This window comes from Ochlerotatus camptorhynchus, unplaced genomic scaffold (assembly GCF_037179485.1).
Source record: "Ochlerotatus camptorhynchus isolate MF236.1 unplaced genomic scaffold, CSIRO-AGI_Acam_v1.1 ptg000370l, whole genome shotgun sequence".
Taxonomy (NCBI): domain Eukaryota; kingdom Metazoa; phylum Arthropoda; class Insecta; order Diptera; family Culicidae; genus Ochlerotatus; species Ochlerotatus camptorhynchus.
In genome coordinates, this window is record NW_027040858.1 from 3,053,955 (window position 1) to 3,076,730 (window position 22,776).

At 40.7% G+C, this 22,776-nt stretch overlaps 1 protein-coding gene across 3 annotated transcripts in view; it reads left to right on the plus strand.

Annotated features, from left to right (window-relative positions):
* The first annotated feature begins 2,474 nt into the window (after positions 1 to 2,474).
* Positions 2,475 to 22,776, plus strand: part of Csk (C-terminal Src kinase) — a 163,825-nt gene continuing 143,523 nt past the window's right edge. For 2 of the 3 annotated variants that reach the window (XM_065232554.1, XM_065232555.1), the window contains exon 1: positions 2,475 to 3,226. Coding sequence is in view for 1 of the 3 variants with exons in the window: in XM_065232557.1 (XP_065088629.1) it covers positions 3,499 to 3,589 (91 nt within the window). In the remaining 2 variants the exon portion in view is untranslated. Of the gene's footprint in view, positions 3,590 to 22,776 lie in introns of all 3 variants that reach the window. The other variant, XM_065232557.1, reaches the window with a different exon arrangement.

The following is a 22,776-nucleotide window of genomic DNA, read 5'->3' on the forward strand; positions in this document are numbered from 1 at the left end:
TAATTTCTCCTAGAATTCTCAGGGAATTTTTAAATACTCGTTCAATTCTTTTATGGAGAAATTGGAATAGAATTGGATTGAAAATAATAATTCTAGAGTGAATTTGAAGTGAATCTTCAGTATCAACATAAATTCTGAAACATGTATTGTATTTTTTTAGGGTTCTAAAACTTGGATACTTTTTTAAACCCTGGATCTAATTAAATCATACTTGGAGAAATTTTCGAGAATCTGGCTCGAAAATAAATGTTTAAGACGTCTGACATAAACTTTTTTCCAGTATCCCAAATTTCAAATGAAAAAAATAAGGACCTTGCAGCGTATGAACTTCATTAATTTGAATTAATTCGAATTTTTGGGGCACTCTATGGATAAATTCAATTGATTTCAGAGGAGGATCCCAAAAGAAGAATTGTTAGGAAAACTAGAAGTGAAATCTGAGAATTCCTTTTAAGTTAGTTCTGTTGAACTCCGATTTCCAAGTGAAAAGTAAGTAGATTTCCGAAATAATTCAGAGTAGAATCCCAAGGGAACCCCAAGTAATATTTAAAGAATATTTTCTCCAGAATTCTGAGGAGAATTCAAAAGTAATTCCAAATAAAATTTCAAAAAAATTTTGACTAAAATTGTAAAGTAATTTTAAGGAGAATTCTAAGGGATTTGTACTAGTGGGTAGAATTCCAAGAGAAGATGGAGCATTCAAATTAATGCAATGAACATTTTGATGATAGTTCCAAAAAAATCTATGGAGCTTTCCAAAGTTTCAAGGAAATTTCCAACGAAGTTTTGAGGTTAATTCCAAAGGAATACTTAGAAAAGTTAAAAGATTATTCCTGTAATCATTTTTAGAGAACCTAGGGAATTAGAGCATTTCAAGGAATGTATGGGACTACTTCAAGAGAATTCTGAGCGGAATGTAGAGGGAATTTTCGAGATGATTTCAGAGGATTTCTGTAGGGAATCCTTAGTTTATACAGCGAACACGATTAAGATAATTGCAAAGTAAATCAAAGAGCCTTCTATACATATTTTTTAGAGTATTATCGAAGACAACAAATCTACAAAGCAACCACAATCCAAGCGACAGATACAATAGCGCTGCGCTTTAGTGAAGGTGGAAGCAACGCATAGAAAAATGAGCAAATACACAAACCTTTCTTCTGAGGATGTTATCTTTGCTATCAAATTCGTTCGAAGGATTTACCTTTGAGCGGCAGATGACGCGATTGTACCTGTCTCATAGCGTTCGTATGAGAAAATGGAAGAGTTGCCAGTCTTCTTGATTTGTTGTCTTCGGTATTATGGACCAAATTGTAAGGGTTAATCTTAAGCATACAGGTCGATGCATATTCTCAACTCCCCAACAACCCCCTCAAGTGTTTGAATTTAAAGAATTTTCATAATTTCATCGCTAAAATTTGTCAATTGTTCATTTCACCCCCTAAGTTCATTGTAGAGCCAGTCATGGCGGAGTCATAGTAAAAACCACCAGTCCCGACCAAGTTCGATCAGTGTTTATTTTCCATGTTATCTTCTACAAAACAACAGCGAAGAAACAAACGATGATGCTAAGACGGAGACCTCTATACGAAGTTGGCCTGTCATTGAGACTACAATATTCCGCTCAGTAATCAAAATCGGTAGCTACTGAAGAAGTCTGCACCTTGTAGACGAAATACGTGTATCTGTCAAGGATAAGCAATTAAGGTAGTGGAATTAAATGTAAATTACTAATCTTACTGTTCTTCATAGATCAGGTATTCCGCTATAGACGCCCACATTCATCAGGATAAATCATGGTTCTTGGAATGAGCATTCAGCAGAAATTCAAGAAATTTCAAATTGATAAGCTCCAGATGAATTTCAAGGATAGTTCTGTGTGGATTGTTTTGGTGGTTCTGAAGAGAATTCGGATATCACTCAATAATTCGGATTCGTCACATCCCAATTCAGAGCTTCGACGCATGTACGGATACGTGACTAAGCATAGGACACATACTGCGAACCGCGCATTACTAATCATGGACCAGGAAAGACCATTCCATAGCTTACTAACTGAACCTTGGTCAACGACCTACGACTCATCTCCACCCGCATTGACACTAGGTAGCCGTGAATTTTCGATCAACCCTAACCCCACCATATCCTTTCACACGTGCGAACTCACCTTCCGCTCACAGTGAGTGACCGACCATCGATGACCGTGATCACTACCGCCACATAAAAAAAAACGAAAGCCACCAACCACACGATCAGAGGTCAGAGAACACCCAACTCAACCGAACCATCTGCTTCAACGCAAGAAAACGATAAAACAAAAACAAGAAAGAGAATGAGTTACCTCGCCGTGGAAAAAAGCTCCAACCCCATCAAATCCACTTGACTGCCAGGCCAGCCCTGCGCCGGCTGTCTCTGTTATTCACCATTTCGACCTGTACCGGGTTGGTTCGGTCGGTTCCTCTATCGCGACGTTCGTACCCCCATCAATGATCTGGTCTCGGTCGCCGGAAAACTGGAAAAGAGTTCGAGCGAGAGCTCCGGGGAGTCGCGAGTTTGAGAGAGAGCTTCATCGGTCGAGTTGTTGTTAGTTTTAGTTTTTTTTTTTTTTCATTTCTTGACGCAAATCCACCACAAACCGATCGCGCGCAGTGCAAAGCACGATCAGTGTTGTTTTGGTGGTTGTTGAGTTCGAAAGCTCTTGACCAGCGAGAGTGTTGTGTGGAAACGTAACCACTCGATCTACGGAGTTTTGGGAAGTGGCGCGCGTACAGCGGATCTGCGGTGTCCTCTGGGTTGTTTGCTGTGAGAAGAATCCGGGAGACGTTCCAGGAAATTCTCGGAATATTAAAAGCCACAATCGAGTTAAACTTTGTGTGTGACGGGACGGGCTGGGAGCCCCAGCCGACGGAACATCCTGAAGAAGGGTAGTGATTAAGAAATACCAGAAAGTGCGTGTCTGAAAGTCAGTGTGTGTGTGTGTCTCCAAGGAGGTTCAGCGAAAAACCGGATTCCTGAGCCATCGGGCAGAAGTTGAAAAGTTCAGCAACTTTCGAAAGTGACACCAAGCGTAAGGAGGCAAGGATATATGCCTGCGTCGTATGTAATCATTATTGCAGAGTGAGAAGTTGATAAGTGGTTTTCAGCGTTTTCAGTGAAATTCAGTGCTAGAGTGAAATTCGGAGATTCAAGGAAGAAGATCGAGCAGCAGTGACGGAAATTTCAAACAGTGAGTGATGTTTACCATCAAAACAAAGAAAAGAAACGAGTATCGAAAATAAACGCGTCCTAGAGAATGAGAAAATGCTGTATGCCAAAAATCAGTGCGTCTGTTTTCCGTGGCGGATTTGAAGCAATCGAGCGTTCGAGAGTGCGAGGATGTTGTAGATCACGGCGTTCTTTTTGTTGTTCTTGTAGTTGTTGCTGTGCGCTGATGTGATGAAGATTACGATTTACAGCGGATAATTTCATCAACGTGTAAATTGAAGTCAAAATATCGTCATGTACTTCCTTCGGTTCTGCCAGCAGCACGGTGGAGGTTGTGGTGGTGGTGTTGGTGGTGGTAGTTGTGCCTATTCTAAGATTTACGAAGGTTAGTTGTGGGAGAATCTGCGTCAGAGCACGCAGATCGCTTCTCGATGTCTATTTATCTAAATGTATACATTAGGTTAAGCTACCGCGCGAGAGAAACCGGGACTGACTCACGCCAGATGAGGAAAACTGAAAGTGATGATCATCGATCGATGGATGCTGTGATGGCTGTGATTTGTTGTGCATTGGCTCAACTATATAACTATAGTTGTTGTTGTTGTTGATCGTGCTAAGCATGTGTTGTTGTGGTTTTGTCATCATGAGGTGCCATGGGTGAATGGGGAAAGAATTTTTACGACTATTTTGCTTTCTCATGCGTCGGGTTGTGTTAATGTGCTGCAGCAATTGGTGCTTTGTCATTCCTCATGAGCGATTGGTTGAGCTATGGCGAAAGTGAACGGGATAGACTGATAGTCGCTATTTTGAGTTGGCGTTAATTGTGATGTAAGTTGGTGTATACTAATTTATCGAAACGGAGTTTAGATTCCGAGGTAAATTTAGATAGTTCTAAATTGGTCTCAGGGATATGATTTGAAATGTAATGCAATGAAATTTATCAGGAGTGTGAAGGCAATTCGTAAAAATAGATATGTATTTCTAACAACCTCAATATTATCTCAGTCATATCCAAAACCATTTCAAAAATGATCGAAACCGGTTCTGGAATTTCAAATCAAAATCTTGTGCTAAGTGTTAACAATTATTTGAAAAACTTCGAAGTGTTTTTTATATATATATTTATTAAGGAGACCTTCAGCCTTGGTCTGGTTCATCTCCTCCAAAAGTTACAAACAGTGGCATAAATATCGTTACTATAAAATCCGAATTGCATATTCCAATTAAGTTCTTAGAAGAATATCAAAAATGTTGTAGGGAAAAATCTGAAGATAATGAATTCTAAGGATAGTTGCAAAACAATTGCAAAGAAATTCTGAGGATACTTTTAAGTAAATTTGAAAGAGAGTTGCAAGAGCATTCTGAGAAGAATAGAAAGGGAATCGAATTTTGTGGGTCCTGTGTTATGTCCTTTAAAGGAAATTTCGAGGATAATTCCAAGGTTATTCGAGAAAAAAATGTGTTGCATTTTCAGAGGAGTTCAGGGAGAACTACAAGATAATTATAAGCAGAAATTTTCTGAGATAAATTGCATGGGTGATCCAAGCTTTTCGAGAGGTGTTCAGTGTGGCAAACATTGAGTAAATGTCGAGGGAATATCAAATATAATATCATGTTTATTCTAGGAGAATTCCGAAACGAAGTTTGCGAAGAGAATTATCAAGGGCAAATCTTGAAGATTTCGGAAGCTGGAACAAATTCAAGATCCAGGTAAAATGTTACTATCGTATTAACGACCCTTTTGAGATAGCTCTGCTATATCGGACCACCGGGAAAATAATCAAAATTCCGGAGAATAAACTAAAAAAAACGTGAAATTGGTAATCGGCAGTTCCATGTTAGTTCAATTCAACCGTTGTTAATTAGTTTTGGTAGCGATTTTCCTCGTTCCCTCCCACAAAAAGAAAAGCGCCTGGCATTCAACCCACGATCTGCTGCTTAGTAAGCAAAAACGGTCGCTACAAGGCCGCTGAGCTCCACATTACTATTCTTTTGAGATCCCAGGGAATCAACTAAGGATCTTGGAGTATCTTTTTATCAGGATCATATCAATTTTATGGGGTCTACCTTAGCTCAGTCGGTAAAGGCGCAGCTACAAAGCAAGACCATGCTGGAGGTGGCTGGGTTCAATTCCCGGTCCGGTCTAGGAATTTTTCGGGTTGGAAAATTTCTCGACTTCCCTGGGCATAGAAGTATGATTGTTCTTGCCACTCAATTATACCAATGCAAAAATGGTACAGGCATCGAAAGCTCTCAATTAATAACTGTGGAAGTGCATCTAGAACACTAAGTTGAGAGCACGCAATAAGCTACTATGCGATATGCAATAAGCTTGAAATGCGAAGAAGAAGAAGAAGAAGAAGAAGAAGAAGAAGAAGGAGAAGAAGATCAATTTTATGATTTATGACTCAATATAATTCCGGAGCAGTGAGTTAATACTGAAATCTCATGCTTGAGATTATTCAGCTGTGATTTTTGCCCTGCGAAATTCAACTTTGCAATAATCACTGATGAGACCTACGGATCAAACATTCATTGCTTTATATGTTGACGTTATTCATTATTATTAGTCTTGTTTTTGCATGCGATTTCGATTTATTCGATAGAAAATTAACAAAACTCTATGATCAGGCTATCAATTGAAATTTTGGCGGTTTGTATGACCTAAAAGCTATAATCCGTTTTTAGCGTTGTGAGTGTGAATGTGTGAAAATGCATGTGAATCTCAAGCGAGAAATTAGTTTTGCAGATTCGCACGCGAGATTATTCTCTCAGGAAGCCTCAATGAATGAGATTAGAGAACGATTTTTCGAACACTGATTCGACACTGGAAATTTTTTGAAAATTATTATCCAATTTAAAGAAAAATCAGAATCACTCACGTAGAAAGAAAGGTGGGATGCCGGACTCCTTATAGGATGTAACGCAAGAATCAGTACACAAAACAGTCAGCTTCAAGTGATTTTCGTATGAGTTTTACTTAAATTTGCCTTCATATTCACTGCGTCGTGAGAGTCTGAATGATTGGGAAGTAAACAAGTCACTGACAGCAGAGCACTCATTCGGTAGCACATTATTTTTTGTATTGTTCCGTGTTGCTACGCACACTTTGTTTTGAATAATTGAGCATGCATTTTGTATGGAAAAATGCCTCAATTGAATGCTATGTGAGCGAAGGTAAGCGATGTGAGTCGCCTGTTCGTGAGTGACCGAATGTTTTTGTATGCTCTTTCATTGCGTCGTCCTGCGCCGTTGGGTACAAACGGTCTGGATAGAGCAATGAATTGAATGGTGCAGTGCTTTCACACTCAGCCTAAGCAGTCAATAATTTTACGTTATGGACTTTTGAAACACATATAACCACTTGAAAAACGCAAAAATTACACTGTAATTCCTCAATGGTTTTTAATAAGTTGATGTAATTCTATTTTAATAAGTTGATGTAATACTATTTGAGGATTTAGTTTAAAAAATGCAATCCACTCTAAAAAATCTTCATTAGTTGAGAGATTTTAAACAGGATGGGTAGCGTCTTTACATCGAATTTTAGGTTCGGGTGTAGCAGATTTGTTTTTGTAAGCGTGAGATCTCAACATGTTTTCAAAATCTTAGAATCTTGAATCTGGAAGAATGTCTTAGCTATCTACATCATTCCTGAAGTGTCATATGATACCTTTGGAATTTTCTCAATAATGCCGTTTGGAACATCGAAAGATGTCTTCAGAGTTTTTTTTTTAATTTTTATTTAAGAGATTTTTAGACATAGGCTAGTTTATCTCTAGTCTTCAGAGTTAACTTCAGGATTCCCATGAAAAATCTTACGATTCTCTCTGATATTCCCCTAATTTAAAACTTGAGGAATTCAATCCTGGATGCTCTTGGAGTTCATTCTACAATTATCGTATTATCAATAATTCTTACCAGAATTAATTTGGATTCCTCTCCACAATTCTAAAAAAATAAATTTTTGGAATATATCATAGAACTTCATAGTAATACCTGTGAGAGACATGATTGTACTAACACTGTACTTCTTTAGGCCATTAAGTTGATTGTGGTACTGGATATAATTGCATATTAGTCCCATATGGTTTTTCGTCAATTTTGAGATAACCTCGCTATCCACTATCAATTGGCATCAACTTCCATATTATGTGGTAAAGCTACGGACTTTGATCATAAGAATGTGAAAACAACATCAAGTCAGTTTGTCCGAAAGCAATCGCATATCAGTCCCATCCTTAAATTCAATCGTCCAGAGGTGAAGTTACAGTTCTGCTTTTCGAGTTGCCATATTTTTCGCTGATAGAACATAACATGCAAGCTTTAATGCAACTGATTTTATCTTGAAAACATATTAATAAATTTACTATGATTTCTCAATTATTTGGGCGTGGGAATCACACTTCGTAACTTCGATTGCCATTTTCTCAATACCTACTTTTCCCATATGATTGATATGGGATTATAGGCAGTATCACTCACCTTATAATTTACCAGGAGTACTTATCACACTTGTCTAGAGTTCTCGTTAACATTTTCCTGAAAATTCAGTTGAAATTTATGTCAGCATTCGCAAATTATCTTCAAATTAAAATCTAATTCCAAAGATTTCATATTTCAAATGTTTGCATTTTTTGTTAGCGTTTTTTTTTCGAATCTAAAATATTGAGCAAGGAATTTTTATTTTTATTTAAATTGTTAATACTTTATTGGATTTTTCACCCAAAGTCACAAAATAACTTACCGTGTATATTTTTTCTAGATAGAGTTTCTTTTCCCCCACATCTTTGTCTCAGACTTCGTTTCGATTAGAAATGACGTTATCATGCTACAATTTATTGGAAAAGGTCGAATAAGCCATTTTGTGAAAAAGAAAATAAGATTCAAAATGGCCAAATTTTAGCAAATTGGAGAAAGTCGAGGCAAAAATTCACTTTGACGTAGGATTACGTCTTTCGCCAACATATTGGGGGTGCAGTTTCAAACATCCAAAATTAACCACGTAGCGAAAAGTGGTCAAGTTTTGATCACTTATAACTCTGCCAATAGTGGGTGGACTTTTGTTCCTAACAAGCCAATCGATTGGAAATTTTTCTACAAATCTGATAAAACAAACACTTTATCAACTAGGTCACTATTGCAAATAACACAAATGTCCAACTGTTGCAATGGTGATCAAAATTATCACCGATTGCCTGCAAAAAGCGCTTTCCCTAACACAGATTTCAAAATCCAGTTCTAACCGGGCTCACCGCTTGTTCAATCACCGTGTTTGGTGGTGGTGGTTAATCAAGATAATATCATCAAAGACCAGTGCAAAGCTCAAATTCTTCTATGTCAGTGCCAGAAGACTGCTAGGACTAGACCAATCGAAAGAATATTAAAACCTATTCTAAAGAGCTTGCACGGTCAGTTCAAAGAGGATGAGAACCTGTACAACATAGAAATACAATGCATCTTAAGAGTTATTACAAAGATCTTCAAGGTCAGTCCAGATGAATTCAAACGTAAGGTAAATCAAGTTCATAACAAATACCACTGCAGTGGACTACAGGACGTGTCCAAAAATGTTTAGAACAAGCCAACTAATCGTCAAGGGCAAGCTCAATAGACTTTAATGGCTCAGAATGCGGCCTTGTGCTTTCACTTCACCTTCGATCGGGAAATTTTTTTCTAACCGAATTAATGGATCGATACAAACGTAATCAATTGCAAACGACGTTGGTGACGGTTGGGCAATGAAATCGAAACCGTCAACCGCGATGCGATGATGGTGGCGAAGAGCCTTGAAAAGGCGTCGAAACAAGAATGAGTTCGACTGCCGCACAAATCTAATAGGAAGTGCCCATAGGAAACAGTTTAATTGAACCTTTATTGCTGTTCGCACAACAACTGCTGCCGCCCATCATCGTTCGGTCGTTCATTGGAGGTTCACATGGTTGTTTGAACACGGAAACCGTCGTCACCGGTCGACAGTTGGTTGTTGTTGTTGTTGTTGTTGTTCAGTGGTTTCGGAGTTTTCGAATTGACACGCAAGCTGGGATCGTTCTTTTTCATTCTGCAAGTTTGGGTGGCAATATATTCATTTGCAACAGATATTAGAGGCGGACTGGCTTGGCAAGTGCAGCCTAGCTCTGTAGTCGTTGTCGCCACCAAGCCCAGACTATCTTTGGAAACCTGTTGCTAATGGGCGTGTGGGATGATGAGCTCGAAACAGTTAGGTTTGTCGTTTCAATACACTGAATGGTTTGATAAATGAACCTTTCCAAAACGAGCCGTGGAGTCCCGGATTGAGGAAACCCCATGAGTCATTGCGCGTCTGATTAACTACCCAGTACATCACAAAGACCCCCTTTGATAACTGCGAATTAATGAACGCACACCGTTGCCAACCTTGACAGCGTGATTTGACCCGAGCTTGGCACGCCTCGAACTCTTGGTTGTGCTGTTGAGCCACAAAGAATGTTGCTGGCGCAGCGCAGTTCACGGCTCTTCCTTTCGAATTTACACGGGACCCAACGCGCGTGGCTGGGTCTACAAGAAGATGCCATTCATTGTGGTGTGGTTTACCATCAAGTTGCCCAGCGAGCGTCGCGGAGACGACGACGACGGGAAATCGTTTCGAATTGGAAATCCGATTGAAATCAGTACGAGCGGGCCCTATGAAGTCTCTCACGCCCCCCCAAACACTGCTGCTGTTGCTGCTGCCGCAACAATCGGATTTGGAATCCAACTATGTACATCTGTTGCTGCTTGCAGCAGGTCACAAAGTTTCTTTGTGCAACGCTTCTACGCTACCATAAAGGAAGATGATCCACTCTATTAGCCATAGGTACTGTACTAACCGACAGCGACGTCGACGACGACGAAGAAAAGCGAAATCAGGTCAGCTCTACATATTTCTGTTTTCTGCTGTTGTTGATGATGTTACTGCGGTGTGCTGCATTACTAATTTAAGTCACAAGTCGCGCTGTGTCGTCGTCACACTAACCACCAACCAACGAAGCGAATCTAACCAGCCAGCAGCTGCTGCTGGTGGGCCTACGACAACATCAACAACAATAAACGTCGCCAGTGGTAGTAATAAAAAAAAAATCACTCAGTCGGTTAGTCAAGACCATCGAGTCACTCGGGGGTCTCTTTCTGTGTACCAACAATATGCAGTTACTAGTTGGATGCTACTACCGCTAGGCCATCACCGGTGATGATCGAATGATGGTGCCATACCCGTATGGAGGGTAACCTCGGTGCCATCACTGGAGCGGAGAAGAATTGCGCTTTGTTTCCCAACACTCACTCGCTGCACTGCGAGCTGGATGGACGAGTGACCCGAAAGTATACTGAGCTCCGGGGACGGTTTGCATTTGTTGCTGTTGAATATATGCGAAACTGGGCGAATTTGTAGAACTTTTGAACAGTAGTTATGTTCTGATCTATTTGAAAATTGTTGGATCAGCTAAACAAGGGGAGAATGCATCAAATCTAAGAAAGGATTTATTATATCCTCTGTATAAGTTTCATCAAGAAAAAATTGCTTAATCCTCTCTGAAAAGTATTACTGATCTCGCTAGTCTCATACAATTTTATTACTCGGCGTAATTTTAGGTTGTTTGTTTATTAATAAAATCTTCAATAGAATTGTGAGCTTGTTGGTGTTCAAATGAATTATTTTAAATCCTTAAACAAAGCACATAGTCTTCTCCAACTATATATAGCTGTACATAAATTACATATGCATTACTGTAAGAACTGTCAAAATCCTATGAATTTACACGCTAGTGTTCGTTAGATTCTGCTTGGCGAACTAAATTTGGATGATTTTGGGCCGTCCCTGAGTTGAAGCGGAATCCAGAGGGCGGTAAAAAATCATTTACATCTTTGAGTAGAGCTATACATAGCTGGTTGTGACAAAATACATGCTCCAAGTGGTTTAGCGCGCTTCTTGGTGGCGCTGGGTTTAGTTCTTACTTACTTAACGATCCTGCGCAACTCCAGGGGTGCAAAGGGCCTTTGTGAAAGATTTCCATCCTGGGCGATTACTAGCTTTGGCCTTGAACGTTCTTAATTTCACGCCGCCACGAGCCTCTGGGTCTGCCTCAGCTGCGATGTCCTGCTGGATTCCAGTCCAGTGCTTGCTTGTAGATTCCGTTTCCGCTCCGTCGTAGTGTGTGGCCGACCCACCTCCATTTCCGTTCACGAATTTCTGTCTCTATTGGCTTCTGATGGCACAAACGATGAAGCTCGCAATTTGAGATCCAATTGTGGGTCCATCAGGCACGAATTATGTACCGCAGGCATCGGTTGATAAACACCTGCAGCTTCTGAGTGTTCTGCGCTGATACACACCATATTTCACTGGCGTATAACAGCACAGACTTCACGTTCGAGTTAAAAATTCGAATTTTGGTGCGTCGACTGATCTGATTCGCTCTCCATACATTTCGCAAACTGGCAAAAGCAGCCCTTGCCTTCTTAATCCGTGCACCTATGTCGCTCTTGGTGCCGCCGTCCGACGCTATGTGGCTGCCAAGATATTGGAAGCTTTCGACTTTCTCCACTGCCTGCCCAGCTACCGTCAAATTGGTACGGTTTTCCGTGTTGACATCCAACAATTTGGTCTTCTTGACGTTGATGGTTAGACCTGCTTCAGAGGAGCGTTCCACAAGGTCGTCGAGCTTACTCTGCATATCAGAGCGCCGTTGTGCTAATAACGCAACATCATCAGCCAAATCGAAGTCGTTGAGATGCTCCATGGTAATAGGCTGCCACAGTAACCCACGGTTCGGTACACGGTCAACGGCTTCAACCATGATCTCGTCGATTACGATGAGAAACAGTAGCGGTGATAATATACATCCTTGCCTCACACCCGCGATTACCCGAATCGGGTCAGACAAAGCTCCGTTGTGCAACACTCTGCATGAGAAAGCCTCGTACTGCGCTTCGATGAGGTTGACGATCTTATCAGGGACTCCCGTGCGTCACAGAGCGCCCCACAAGTTTTCGTGGTTTAGTCGTTCGAAAGCTTTTTCGTAGTAAATGAATACCAAGTACAGGGACTCTTGAAACTCATTGATCTGCTCCAAGATGATGTGGAGCGTGACAATATGGTCCACACAGGATCTTCCAGCACGGAATCCTGCCTGTTGTCGTCGGAGAGTCGCGTCGATCTTCTTCTGTATCCAATTGAGGATAACTTTACACAGAACTTTGAGAACAATACACAGTAACATGATGCCTCGCCAGTTGTCGCATACAGTTGGATCCCCCTTCTTGGGGACTTTTACCAAGACGGCCGGAAAAGTCGCGGTGTCCCAGATATTGACGAATAGTTGATGCAACATTTGTGAGGATATCATGGGGTCAGCTTTGAGCATCTCTGCTGATATGCGATCGACCCCCGGGGCTTTGTTGGACTTCATACTTCGGATGGCTGCTTCTATCTCCTGCAATGATGGAGCTTCAGTGTTGACGCGAGTAACGCGCCTCATGCGGATCATGCCGGGATGTTGATGGTTGGTTGACCGTTGAAACTTCGAGAAGTTGTTCAAAGTGCTCAAACCAACAATGACAAAACCGCGACTAAATTGAATATCTCGGCTGCCAAGCGGTTTCAGTCAACATGTTATACATATTCTCAAAGGAAAAACTCTCCTGAATCGATTGGTGATGGTACCGAGATAGAGGGCCGGGATCAACCGGAGTTCCCGGTAATGTAGGAAATGCCACTATCTATCGACATAATTTTAGACTTTACTTAACGTATATTACTGTAAATTGATAGTACTAAGTATATATGGCGTAAAGACACCATATACGCCCTCAGGAAAACTCTACTGGCCTAAAGGAGGATCCGGAACGACCGATAAAGTGGCCACATTATAAAAATTGTGCTAGAACCTTGCGATTTTTTCTATGTTGTTCAGAATCAAGAGATCTTAGCGTATTTAATGTGGAAACTATATTTTGGGGTATAATGGCCATATTCTGGTTCTCCGGATAACCTGGATTGACCGATAAAGTGACCACGTTATAAAACATGTCCTACATGCTTGCGGTTTATTCTATATTGTTCAGAATCAAGATATCAAAGCGTATTTAACTTGGAATACATATTTTGGAATACAGTGGCCATATCCTGATTCTCCGGAAAATCTTGATTGACCAATGAAGTAGTCACATTATAAAAATTGTTCTAGAATCTTTCGATTTTTTCTATGTTTGTTCAGAATCATGAGATCAAAGCGAATTTAAAAAAGAATTTAAATTTAGGGGTTAAGTGGCCATATCCTCCGGAAAATCTGGATTGACCGTAGAAGTTGTCATAACGTGTAAACAGTCCTGACGCTCCAATGAGACCACCACCAATCGATTCAGGAGAGTTTTTCCTTTGAGAATATGTATAACATGTTGACTGAAGGGGGCGACCCCGGTGTAGTGGTTAGCATCCATACCTCTCACGCCTAAGTCACGAGTTCAAATCTCACCCCCGGACAAGTCACGAATGAGCCAAGAGCGTTAAAGTGACTATAAAAAAAAAAAAAAAAAATCTTGACTGAAACCGTTTGGCAGCCGAGATATTCAATTTAGTCGCGGTTTTGTCATTTTTTGCCCACTGTGCAACGATTCAACTGGTCAGTGGGGTCGGTGAGCAACTGTCCTGTCGCGTCTTTCACTGGAATCCTTGGGTTCATCATCGCCAGTTGCTGCGGCTTTCTCCCCTTCATCAGCCAGGTAGTCCACCCACGCTCGCTTGTCCCGTATACAGGAACGCTTAACTTCTCTCTCTAGAGTCGAATACCGCTGACGGGCCTCGTTCTTGGCTCCTCGGGTCCTTGCTCGCTGTATCGCGGCTTTAGCTTCGCTCCGCTCCTCGATCTTCCTCCAGGTTTCATCGGTGATCCACTCCTTCCTCTGAGTGCGCAGCTCACCCAAGTTGTTCTCGCTTGTTTCTATAAAGGCATTCTTGATGCTCGTCCACTGTTCTTCTACACTGCCACGCTGTGTGTTGAATCGCCTCCCGAGTCTCTCCTCCCGCCGTTGAACCCACGCAATGCGTAGGCGGTTCTCACCAACCAGGAGATGATGGTCAGACGTAATGTCAGTGCTGCGTTTATTCCGAACATCAAGAAGGCTCTGTCTTCATTTTCGGCTGATGCAGATGTGGTCGATTTGTTTCTCTGTATATCCATCACGGGAGACCCATGTGACTTTACGCACTGGGTGATGGGGGAAGAGCGAACCCCCGATCACCATGTCGTTGTTGCCACAAAACTCTGCAAGCAGCTCGCCGTTCTCGCTCATAGCTCCGAGACCATGGCGTCCCATAATGCGCTCATAGTCCGAGTTGTCGGAGCCGATCTTCGCATTGAAGTCGCCTGTGTAGATCTTGATATCACCTCTTGGAGTCTTATCCACGACAGCATTCAGTTGACTGTAAAAGTTCTCTTTGTTCGGCAGCATCGGTTGGCGCATAACATTGGATTATGGTAAGGTTTCGGACCCGTGTTCCGAATCTGGGAACGATTATTCTCTCATTGATGGGCGCTAAGCAGAAAGCCAACTCCACGATGTCGCGGAGCGTTTTCACCTCGCATACCAGAATATAAAAGTACCTGTCCCGAAGGCAGCTTGTGTTCGCCAAAGTTCGGACAGCGGACTTCACTAAGTCCCAGGATTTCTAGCTTCATACGGCGGACCTCACTGGCGAGTTGTGCCAGTTTACCCTGTTGGGCTAGCGTCAGTACATTCCATGTTCCAATTCTTGTCCGTTGTCTAGCGCTAAAAGTCGTTGCCATAAAATCAGTTCGGAATCTTCCACACTTTAGTTCGGTTCAACAAAAATTAAACCTCTGAAAATGGGTGAAAATCTAGAATTGTGATCGTGCTTGGATGGACGATTTTTAGGTTGCTTGAAGTAGAAGATTATGATTAAATGTTGCAGTTCCAATAACCAACAAGCCTTAATAATGCGACTAATAATGTGCCCAAGCTCTGTATTAGTCGTATGTTAGCTTTGGTTACCTCCCAAGTTACAATTTGGGTTTTATGAGGGTTCTGAAGACCATGATTTAGACTTGTAGATTGCATTGCAACCTCTTTATGGATTTGCTATGTTACTTTTGCTGGGATATGCAATACGTGCTTGTGAACGATTTCCCACAAGAGGTATCCCACTGCGATCAAGCGTTTGGTTGAGGGTGTTATCCATAACAAATGTTCAACGGATATGGAATGTGAATTGAAGCGTGCACGGAGAATATATTGTATAACGGAGGGATTAAAGACAAGTGTTTCATGTGCGGAAATATCCCAGAAACAGTCAAAAAATAACCAATAAGGGTAAGGAAATCGACGTGTCAAGGAGAGGAAATTGAGTAAATTGAGGAAATTTTGGGATCATGAACTTGTTGAACACTTTCTTTAAATCAAGCTAGTATGAAAGTGTATGTTGTTGGGATTAAACCGATCGTTTTATGATAAATTTATATTTACGTTCTTGTGGATCAATAGATAGCAAGCTGATTGATAAAAATGATTGCAATTTCATTCACACATCATTATCGATCAAAGTAACACCTCGGTTACTGCTGTAACTGATTACTTTGCTCATAACATGTCTTAAACCTGTAAATTTAGAAAAAAAAATGTGAATCTATACCTGGATTTTTTCTGAAAAACGACTGGAAAATCAGGAAATTCAGTTTCTTTCGTTGAGTCGATTACGGATACTGTATATGTTTCAAACAAAACCGTAAGAGGACCTTCCATTCTCCGGTAATGTGCCCAATACGTATTTCCGTAATCCATTTGCAATACACTTCCTCACACACCTGGGCCGCCGCACCGCGCCGCTCCGACCCACATTTTTTCGAAGGAAATCTCTGGACAACCCAGATCTCTGCACCGACCTTCATCTCTATTCGCAGTTTGGCACTGGCTGACTATGTGCAATCCGGAAAATTTTCCTCATCCAAACGGCGGCTTGGCTACTTTTTAGGCTGCAGCTGCTGCTCGGCAACTTTACACAAAAACAACACTCTTAATCCGGACCGAATCCGGAAAAGGCAAGCAGGAAAATTTTCTCTGTGTTCTACATTCAGTAGACCATTCCTATTCGCCGTCGTTCGCTGGCTTCATACCTAGGTTGGATTTATTTTCGCTTGTTTTTACCATTGTTCTGTTTGTGGCCTTCTTCGCGTGCACAATTTTGCACGGGTAGAACCTCAACCTTCCCGGGCCAGCAGATGAGCCGGGAAAAAATAGACCGATTTTCATCGTAATTAAGCGGAATGAGAGGAAACCTGTGTGCTTTTTGGTGTGTTAGTTTGAAAGATCTTCTCCGTTTGTAACACGTCGTCGTCTCAAGACGAACGAGAAAGAGCGCACAGTTTGTGGAAGGACGTTCTTTTTGTTTTAGTTTTTTTCTTTCTTTTGACGATGCACTTCCTTTCCTTTTTTTTTTGCTTTGAGTGGAGAACGTGCATTGTTATATGAACACGTAGAACGGAAGTGGGGTACGTGAAATCATCTGCAGTGAATGGCAATGGGTTGTGCATTGTGATCCGTGGTTTGAGGTTGATTCTTTTGTTGATTTTGTTGTTATCGTTGAGTTTTTGATAATCATATGAGATTATTTTGTTATGCTTAAACTAACCAGTATCAGCGAATTCGCGCTTATTTTAATAACTTTGCCCATTACGAGAACTTTTGAAATGCTAAGGATCATTATGTACGCTGATTTTCGCTCACTTGTGCCTCCTAATAAGCGAATTCAGAACCATACAGTCCGTCAACTGAAAGATCTCACTCCAACAAATAACTATGCCGTCAGGGCTGGTAGCAGGTCACTGTTTAGTGGACAGGTCACTATTTTCAAGTCAGTCACTAAAAAGTCATTTTTTACACCAAAAGGTCACTAAAGTGTTGTTGAGAGTGAAGAATTTGCCTTTAAAAAAAAATCATCAAAAAGTTTTATTTGGTAAAAAAAATAGTTGTGAACAGACGTAACGTTAACTGTCTAATTGGTTTTGACTCACTAATGTTGTAATATTTTTCCCAACTCCATGTTCTAGACATTTGTAGGGTGACCGGGGAAAACCGGGAGAAGCGTGAATTCGAAGTTTCAAAATTTTGAAAGCTATTTACCCAATCCTGAGTGTTGAATTTCTATGTCAGGAGCCTGAACAAACTTCCAGTGTCTAAATTACCTATGTAGATATAATATAAAGAGAGAGAGAAGGATTAGTAATTTCCATTTAATTCCACTACCTTATTTGCTTATTCTTGACAGATACGCGTATTTCATCTAAAATGTGCAGTAAGCTCCGAAAATTGGAGGAATTGCTGGGGGGAGGTCAGTTCCATTAGTTTCAGAAAACTATTGGGAAATTTAAAGCAGTTTTCCAGATTTTCAGATAGATAACTTTAGAGACGTTAAAAAGTTAATTGAGGTCTTTGCATAAGTTCAAAAGTAGTCCGTTTTTAGGACGGTTCAATTAAATTCAGCGCAGTTCAACAAGCTTCATGAGAATTGCAAAAACTTTAGAGTTAATTTAAGAATTTCAGAACAGAAAAGAGAACCTTAGAGCAGTTCCATTAACATTGGAGAAGCCACATAAATTTTAAAGAAGTTTAGAGAACTTCTGCGAATTGTTAAACCCATGACTGTTAGAAAAATTGAGGAAACTTTACGAAGTCCTATAAAGTTCAGGGAAGTTTAAGAATTGAATGAGAAGTATTGTTAGCATCAAGCTAGTTTCTCAAACTACAAAAGAACTTCAAGGCCGTTTTTATTAACTTTCGGAAAAATTTGGAAACTTTAAAGTAGTTCTGAAGGCCTCAGAATAGTCCATTCCATATGCAACGGAGATTTCGATTGAAATATTCCTCAAAATTTCGATGAAGCTATCCTCCAAATTAAATTGTCTTTTAGTTTCCCTCGGAATTACATTGAAATTCTCCACAATAAGAAACCCTTTGGAAAGATTATTCGAATATTCATTTAATTAATTTCAGATTTCCTTTTGAATCCTAATAATTAATTTGCATTTCTCCTCACAAATTACGTAGATTTCTTCTCATAATTTGTTTGGTAAACTCTCCTGAATTTATTTTACGATTTCCTCTGAAGATGTCCTGGAATTATTCTCAGATTTAATTCTAATCCTCCTCTTAGCATTTTCAAAAAAAAAAAAAATCCAAGGACTAATGCTCCGGATTTGTTTTCTCCCACAAACTTTATGAAATTATCCTCAGAATGTATCAACTAATTATCAGATTAACTGAAAAAATGTCTCACCGAAGGCAAAGGTGCTCCAAACTGTCTTCAACTCTTCGCGATGGCTAAATCGCATTTCTAGGAAACCACAATCATCAGACCAAAAACCGAAAAATCAACAACAACAACAACACAGAAACAGACGATGCCATTGAACGATGCGTTTGGCTGATTCGCGCGCCGAACGACGGCGACGCTGATGATCATAATGATGAGGCAATCTTGAAGCAATCACTTACTCTTCACGTGTGTGTGGTCGGCTACCTCTCAGACACAAACGTCTCCATCGTCTTCACTTCTTCTTCAAGAGGAAAACATATGCGGTGCTGTATGGAAATCCAATTACCTTGGTGCTGTAACCCTCGCCTGGTGTGATGGCCCCGCGGCGGACAACACGCGGGAGTTGTTGTGGTTGGCTTTATGGTTGATGATAGGAATCCGTGATTAGGATTCGAATCGGTTGCTTTATGGAACCCTTATGAATAATGGTCATGGGGTGTTACATCGCGCAAATGGGCATGCATTTCGGTGGTGAATACATCAATTTAGTTCATGGGAGTTTGATTAGAGGTGTCAGATAATGTCATAAGTTATAACATCCAGATGAGGTAATTTACGAAAACATAGTAAATCTCGGTCCAGTAGGAACCTTACTCAAGATTCACCGGTTTTAACAAGTTCAATCGAGGTTTTAAGCATTCAACAAGCCTAAATCGTCGTGTACAGAACCTTCATAAAACCAAAATTGTTACTTGGGTGGAGAATATTCATCATAGCATCAACACTTAAAGTGAACTGAAACGTTCAACGTTGCAAAAATTTACTATACTTCATACAACTTGCATGCAAGCTTGACAGCAATTGCTTTGTTTAAATTAAGGTCAGTTCAAATTTAGACGCGGAAAGTTTTACGCCACGATCAAAATTGGAGTATTTTGGCAAAATTGCAATTGTTTATATTCAACTCCTTATAATCCCCAAACAAGAACCGTGTGACATGCAACTTGCTAGATCTGGTCGAAATTGTTGGAAACTTGCCAACTTCCGACATCCCGGTCTGGCTGAGTGCGACGACACCACCCTTGAAGCAATTGGGCCTTCAATGGTCGGAGGGGTAATTTCCTAATAACAGAGGCCACTCCTAAGTGTAAGACTACCCGGTGGTGGCTGCGCGGTCATAATTATTCTATCAATCTATTAGAGCGAACAATTAGATGAATCTCTCGTTTGTGGCAGCGCAGCAAGTCGCGAGATTTGATTTCACAACCCACCTAGTCGATCGCGAAGGAGCCGAAGCGTATTATTCAAAGGTCGACCGCGGATCGACCCGAGAAGATGATGATCGATTTGATGGAAGAGTCATTAGAGGAGAAATCGATCGGTAGCGCACGATTAAATGGCAGTGTGGTAGCGCTAATTGCGCGAAGGATGATGATCGCGATGACGTGACGGCGACGGCTGTTGGATGAGTATCGCGTCAATTCGTCTCTGTATGCGTGTGTTTGTGTGTGTTTGGACGATTTCACTTTGATCTCGGAAGTGCACCGGTCAGCAGACGGTCATGGTTGCATTCATTAATGAATAATAATATGGTTGTAAATTATGATAAGTTTGCATAGAACCGTAAAATGTAATGTAATGACTCAAGAGTTTGACTGACCATACTGCAACGAATCATCCCAAGTAACATTCCAAGTTTTATGGAGGTTTTAAAGCATGCTACAAGTATAAATCATGGTCTACAGAACCCTTATAAAACCGAAATTGTTAATTGAGATAAGCACTCATTAAATATATTATGTCCGGGATCTTCAAAATTCGTAAAATTAGGTACGGAAAATTGGTATGTAATGTCCCGAGGTTTTGCAAATTGACTGTAACTTGCATTCTAATAACTTGTCATAGTCCGGGATCCTGAAATATTGTCAAACTTCCAAGATATTTCAGTAAACGTCCAATTTTCAAAGTTCATTGCTGCATATTTCCACATTCAATATTTTTATTTTAAATGGCCGCTCTCAGAGAGAATCTTTAAATTTATTCTTGAGGAATTCTGCCAAGAATTCTGTTGAGGGGAAATTTTTGAGAAAAATCAAATAAAACCTTCTAAAGTTTTGAGCGAATTTTCATAGATAAATTTTGAAGACTTCGAACGCCGAGCTAAAGTCAAGATCCAGGAAAAATTCTGCTGTCTTAGTAATGACTTATTTCACCTAGCATTTGGTTTTATTTTTAATTTAAATGCAAATCGCATTTAAAACCCCGATAAAACTTGCAATGTTACTTGGGATATTTTTACCATATTTAGCTGGAAATTGTTGCATATTCATTTTTTATCCCATTGCTTAACCTATGGATCCTTGTGGTGTATTTTGGCTGGGCTTGAGAGAGCTGAAGAGAGCCCATAAATTTGACACATCCGTCATTGTCGGTGTCAGTTGTCTTCTTCGTGTCACCATCAAAGTGACGAATTTGAATAAGAAAAGGTTCGTTAATCTTAACAGCGAATAATGCTAATCAAACGGCGGTGCCGATGACCATCTAGCGTTTTCCCTGTTGTGCAAATTGACCGGACTTGGTCACAAATCTGCCACATTGGACGACACGATGAATGAGTCATACATTTCCAAGTGACACCTCGCAAATGGTTCCTGTCGGAATACATATATTCGATTCAGTCTGGATTACGCAAATTTGAAGTACACACACTCTTCCTCCAGCCGCACGCAGACTGTGTCAGTACTTAAAAAGCTGAAAGATAAACCTCCGAACTGCTTAGTGCTGAGTCGCTTGGCTTCCACTTGCCTACCTGTGAGCGATGACTGATGGCTAAATGGCGTCGTTTCTCGAGTCGCGGCATTAATTTTCCGCTTGAGGAACTGCGATAATAAACGCGCAAAATATACTTGTGCACACACATATGATGTGTGTTGACTACAGACTTACTTATTCGCTTACTCATAGCCAAACAACCGGCGACGCGTCGACGACGACGACGACGACGAAGACGCTGCCGGAGCGCATGTTCTCCGAGAGTGTTGCTTTAGGAGAAGAGTAGAGCCAGCTTTGCCAGCTGATGCGAATAGGGAAGGGTTGTTCAACATCTAAGAAATGCGCTTCACAAATTAGTCGATGGAAGTTGGAGGAGATGATGACTAATGGAAATAGGCAACACTCTTTGGATTACAGGGAAGCAAGGGGGGGGGGAGTGGAGATGGTCTGACTACCACTCCACCACCGTGAAGATGAAGTTAGTAGATTCTATTCAATTATACTCCTACGCAACCATGCCGTAGGCGACCTGAACGAACGGACTGATGTGGGCAGGGAGGAGATGTACCCACATCCACTAAATGCTTCGCGTTGACTGGCTGGTTCGGTTGAGGTTCTTTGTTGTTAGCGTTTGTTACGATAATTATCGTCTTCCAAGTATTATTCATTGGGGTTTGGCTGTGTAGTCATAGGGATTAGCTTTGTTTGTAAAATAACATTAAATTGTGAACGTTGATTGGCTACCGAATAGGTTATGGGTACAATATTGGCTTGGAAATTCACTTTAAGATCAAGCAATGCTCAAAAAACGGTCAGAAGACTTGTGCCGTCTTGGCGGTTAGTAAATGGATTTAACCGGAAAAAGGATGTTCTACCGTCGGCCTGGGAAGGGCCCTTTTCCAAAAATACAGATGTGAATCGAAAGCATTAAAAGGTGTCCAGAAGTCCAGTGTGTTCAGAAGAATTCGCAACCAGGTCTAGTGAATTCCAGGGACAAATCCAACGGTCTTCAGAGATATTTTTCGAGGACTTTTAATACTATTATCTAAATCTTAATGAACTATGGAATTAAAAGTTAATTTAGTTCGAAATACAGCAAATTTGTCGTGCAACACGGGAAAAGGGCCTATCGTTGTTGATCGATTATCTCGTTGGTGAATAACACGACTGAAAAAACACTGGGAAATTTGGGAATGAAAATTTCGAGCATCTGAACACCCCCCAAATCGCGATTAGAGCGTTATTTAAGGAGATAAGTCAATTTAAAGGTTTGGGAAACCCAGCGGCCGACAAATAATGATTTATGAAATATTTTATACTGGGAAATTTGGGACTGAAAATTTCGAGCATCTGAACACCCCCCAAATCGCGATTAGAGCTTTATTTAAGGAGATAAATCAACTTAAAGGTTTAGGAAACCCAGCGGCCGACAAATGATGATTTATGAAATATTTCATACTGGGAAATTTCGGAATGAAAATTTCGAGCATCTGAACACCCCTCAATTCGCGAATAGA